Source organism: Pinus tabuliformis, chromosome J, assembly GCF_031772625.1.
Source record: "Pinus tabuliformis cultivar Carrire ecotype Pingquan chromosome J, CPIR1, whole genome shotgun sequence".
Lineage (NCBI taxonomy): Eukaryota > Viridiplantae > Streptophyta > Pinopsida > Pinales > Pinaceae > Pinus > Pinus tabuliformis.
Window position 1 is genome coordinate 389,753,490 of NC_142295.1, and position 4,995 is coordinate 389,758,484.

The following is a 4,995-nucleotide window of genomic DNA, read 5'->3' on the forward strand; positions in this document are numbered from 1 at the left end:
AGGGGATATGCATATCAGCTCAGTTGAAACACCACTTGTACCATTTCATGATCAGGTGCAAGGCATCAATTCTGAGAACTTCATGTCAGAATTTGAATCGGGCATCAATTTTGAGAACATATCAGAATTTGTGACTAACGTTCAGTCTGTTGAAAATCATATTGAATTTCGGAATTTGAATTCAGATTATAATCGCAATTATTTTTATGATAGGGTTGATGATGTTAATACATCATCTGCACTCAGCACTACTGATTTGGCCAATGGGGCTAGTATAATTGGTATTTCGATCATGAAATGGCACAAGTGATGTTTCAACTGAACTGATATGCATATCCCCTGGTATTGGTGACTCGCCAGATCTACTTTGTAAGGGTGGTGTCATGAAGTTCTCAGAATTGATGCCTTGCACCTGATCATGAAATGGTACAAGTGGTGTTTCAACTGAGCTGATATGCATATCCACTGGTATTGGTGACTCACCAGATCTACTTTGTAAGGGTGAATCAGATTGAAAGATCTGACGGACCCCATTCAAAAATCTTGCACTAACTTCCACATTGGAATTTCTGCCCTGAGCATCACCTGAGCTTGCTGAACGTCTTGGCAAGTGCCTACTCTTTTTGGGAGGTGCCTCATCAGGAAAATTAAGCCTGGCTTTCTTCCCTCTGCGCCTCTTGGCTTCTGCATCATATGCTAAAGCAGCTTCTAACTGTGTATCATAGGTACCAATCCAAACGTTCACGCCTTCGATGGGATCCCTGACTTCTACACACCATTTTCCCCTGCGTCGTTTTATACCTTTGTATAGGGTCTTTCGCTGCTTCTTGCTATCTGTCTTGTCTGCTCCTTTGATTTGGGAATTTGCAAGAGGACCTCCTTCAAAGAACATTAAATTTAAAAGCACATTATAAACTATATGAATCTAAAACTTAATATGAATATGTCAAAATTGTGAGATCATTCAACTCACTTTCATGGACGGTAAAAGTATGAACACACAATAATACCTAAAATAACTAAGAGGGTGAGTATCGAACACCTACTTAGATGCTATATATGAAAAACAAGCTTCACATTTGGCAGCCGTTGGAATGCATCTAATTTTAAGACATTAAAAAGGACAATTGTTTTGCTAGACTATAATATCTATATACATGTTACAAAATTTGGCGTGCAATGCAAATGGATTTGCACAGTGCACTACAGGTTCAGATCAAATGCAGAGATTGTGGATGCTGACTTGTGCGCCTTGTTTTACATGCATAACACACTACAGGCTTTGTTTTACATACATAGCACACTGCAGGCTTAGATTTAATGCAGGGATTGTGGGACTTGGACGCCTTGTTTTATTTGGACTTTTTATATATATATATATATATATATTTTGTTGGTTTGGGATTGTTGTTAGCCATGTATTTTTTTGTTATTCTAATTTTGGTTATATGAATTTTTTTATAAAATCTACTCGAGAATAATGCAAATCAATTCTAAACACAAAATTTACTGGATATATTTTTAATATAAACCAAAATTGTATTGATTAGATAATAAACTACTTAGACGGAAATAAATTACATCCTCAATAATCACCTTTATGTCATTCTCAATACGCAGAAATGGATTTAAACCACGAAAAAACCGAAAATTTTGATGAAAGGAAAATATCGATTACGCATCGCAATGTGAAATTCTGTACAGGAGATTTGGTTCACGATAAATGCAGAAATAACGGAGCAGATTTCTAATCAAAATTATAAATTTTTGGTGATGCAGTAGTCATGCACCATGCAAGATAAATCTTGGACAAGTACAAAAGTAGTACATGTCTGGATAGTCATAGTCATGCAAGGGAAATTCACTACCCACACAAATCTCTTAAACATTATCTGAACATTCATGCAGATAAAAAATAATAAGGTCTTTGTGAAGTGCGTGATTCAAAGTTCAAATCCCTTTAAAAGTTTTATGGGCCTTGCCTCACAATGCACATGATTTCACTTTAAGATAAGTTTAGTGGTATTCATGAGAATCTACCATGTGGTGAGAGAGAACAAGTTTACTTCCCAATTTCACTAAATACAAACACACTCTATTATATATAATTTTATTAATTAAAACTACCCACACATTCTCCTAAATATTATCTAAACATTATCTCAACCCTAATATGGTCTAACAACATTAGCTCCACCCTAATATGTTTTTCTTAGAACATTATCTCAACCTTAATATCTTTTCTCTGAGAACATTATCTCAACCCAACTTAATAATCAGAACCACCTCTACAAACATACTCTATATTCTATATAATTTTTATTATTAAAACTACCCACACATTCTCCTAAACATTATCCATTATTTGAACATTATTTCAACCCTAATATCATTTTTATCTCAACCCTAATATTGTTTACATTATCTCAACCCTAATACCATTTTCCTGAGAATATTATGTCAAATGTAAACCGTTTTTCTAAAAACATTATCTACTCTAATACCATTTTTGTGAGAACATTATCTCAACCCAAATTTGTAATCGGAGCCACCTCTCCACTAAACACATTCCAAATTTGTAATCAGAGCCACCTCTCCATTAAACGCATTAACTGGGTCTTCTCTCCGCATTTTTATTTTTGGGCATGGATCAATATGCAATCAAACCAGATGATGAAATAGGAGAGAAAAGGTTTTGAGATGGCAATGACCTATCCATGGCTCACAACGAAAACCATTTTGTGTGGCTGCTCACTAAATGTGCTAGATTTCAAATTTAATATTTAGTGTTACTATGGTTTCAAACACAAAAACTTAATTTAGATGGAAGAGACTCCATCAATTTGAAAAAGGAGAAAATAAAATGAAATAATCTGTATAATTATATTATTTTTTTATGATGATGATGATGATGATTAATAACATCGGCTCAGAGCAAACATTTGTTTACCGGACCTAAAAAACAAATTATTTATTTTGATTAATATTTTATTCTCAAAAAGCTTGGATAGAAACCTCCCGAACTCACTATAATTTTGACATTGTAAAAGGAAACTGAGATCTAATGTGGTTGTACTAGGGGCACTCTAAGAGGAAGTGGTGGTTTATGTTCCTATTCTCACATATATGGCAGAATATATGGCACATAGTGGCGTCCCAATGACATATGAGAATTCGTTCTAATCTTTGCTATATTAATTTTCTTCTTTGACCTAGTTAAAACAGAGAGTACTTTTGATCTTCTAGGGTGGGGTTGATGACCTTCTTATAATAACTTAATTTTTTTTAGCCTCTGAATCTTTCTCACACATCTTTTCTTTGAACTTAGAAGTAACAATATCTTTAATGTTATTTCTATTTTGCAATGCATCATTCTAGTTGATCTTCCAATATTTTAAATAGGCCCTTGTGTCTTTATGCCACCCATGATTGAATCTTAACTGGTTTTGGCTGGAATTTAAAGCTAGCTTAGGAAGTCTATGCTCCTCTATGTTACCTAATCATAGTTAGGCTCTCAATAGGGGAAAGACCTACTTGAGAATATGATAGGGTGTATTACTTCTAATTTTCAGGTTATAAGTTATAAAACGCTGACTCTCTAGAGATGGTGCAACCCCAAACCTGACAGCCACCTCACACCCATATAAAACAACACTAGTGACTAAAGTTCCAAATAGAAACTTCTTTTTATCTCACATTATGAGGTTTGTTGTTTTACAATTATTTTCAATACCAAAATAAGCTTAATCCTTTTCTCAATGCTATGGTTCCAGTTGAGGTTGTGATGAATATCAATTCCTATGTACTTGTAAAAATACACTTCCTCCAAGTTATTATTGTCATACATAAAATTAGTGTAAGTGTCCTTGGATTTGATAATCATAACTTTTATTTTGTTATTGTTAACAGTCATACCCATGGTACAGCAGAAATCCTTAAGAAGCCTAAGTTGATTAATGGCCACCTTGAGAAAAGAACAATATCGTCAACATAGAGAAGAAGGATGACAACTATCCCAGCTAAGATAGTGCCATCACATCCAGGTTCCTCTAAATAGCCTTCGACCTTATCTATGTAAATGCCAAATAGGATAGGGGAGAGGGGCAGCTTTGTTTAAATCAGATGTTACAGTTAATATGTTTCGATCACCCCTCATTACTCTTTAGTCATTGCTCTTTAGTTTAGCAATTACGTTCTGGACAACTCTCAATTGGAAAAAACTCTTCTAATCTATTCCAAAAATTGTATCTAGAAACCGTATAACAAAACAAGATTAAACTTGTAAATTCAATACAATTTGTATTCAGAAATAATATAATATTATCTAAAATTTAAAATTAACCTATAAAATTTCATTATTCACCTCTAGGTGTGTAAGTAAACTAGGTCTTCTAAAAAAACGGGTTAGATGTTTTAAACAGATCCACATAATCCATATTCAGAAATAATGATATATTATAAGAAGTCTGGAATCTAACAAAACAAACACGTAAAAGCTAAGTATGGGCTACTTCTAGCTGACTATATAATATTATTTTCTGAACTGTGTAAATTTAAAGACACGTTGTCTGCAAATTTACACATAATTTGTATCCGAAAATAATATTATAGACCGTAGAATTTATGTACAACTATGTAAAGCTACATGCTTTAAACTTTAACAAAAACTTTGGAAAATGCAGAGAACTCCAGCAGATTATTGACAGATTCATAATGGAATACAAACGAAAGCATGCACCTAAAAATAAAAACTCACAGCTTACCTTCCATTGAAGGGCATTCCTGACTGGCCTGCGATAAATCTTCGTCAATGGTTTCTGCAAGAAGTTTAAGAACCTCATCAAAGCCATCGTCGAGTTTCAGGGAATCATGGAAGTTATGGTCCTCGACCTGCACCACCCTGCCAACTCACTGCAGACTAACGGAATTCGCCATAGTCACAAGCTCATTCTCACTAATGGCGACACTGCCAGAAGCTACTGTGTCTCCAGACAT

The 4,995-nt window shown here is 34.3% G+C and overlaps 1 protein-coding gene across 1 annotated transcript; it reads right to left on the reverse strand.

Moving 5' to 3' along the window:
- Positions 1-440: 440 nt before the first annotated feature.
- LOC149227413 (ethylene-responsive transcription factor 4-like) lies at positions 441-4,995 on the reverse strand. The gene is made up of 4 exons (XM_089380493.1): positions 4,924-4,995; positions 4,764-4,890; positions 554-879; positions 441-449 (listed from the first exon to the last, which is right to left on the reverse strand). The coding sequence occupies exons 1-4, from the start codon at positions 4,993-4,995 to the stop codon at positions 441-443; spliced, it is 534 nt and encodes a 177-aa protein (XP_089236619.1).

What these genes read in the sequence shown, in the direction of transcription:
- LOC149227413 (XM_089380493.1), bottom strand. Translation starts at nt 4,995, where the DNA reads ATGTCTGGAGACACAGTAGCTTCTGGCAGTGTCGCCATTAGTGAGAAT. An exon ending in TTGTGACTATGGCGAATTCC is followed by an intron (nt 4,891 to 4,923) that starts GTTAGTCTGCAG and finishes AGGGTGGTGCAG; the next exon opens with GTCGAGGACCATAACTTCCA. An exon ending in GGAATGCCCTTCAATGGAAG is followed by an intron (nt 880 to 4,763) that starts GTAAGCTGTGAG and finishes TGTTCTTTGAAG; the next exon opens with GAGGTCCTCTTGCAAATTCC.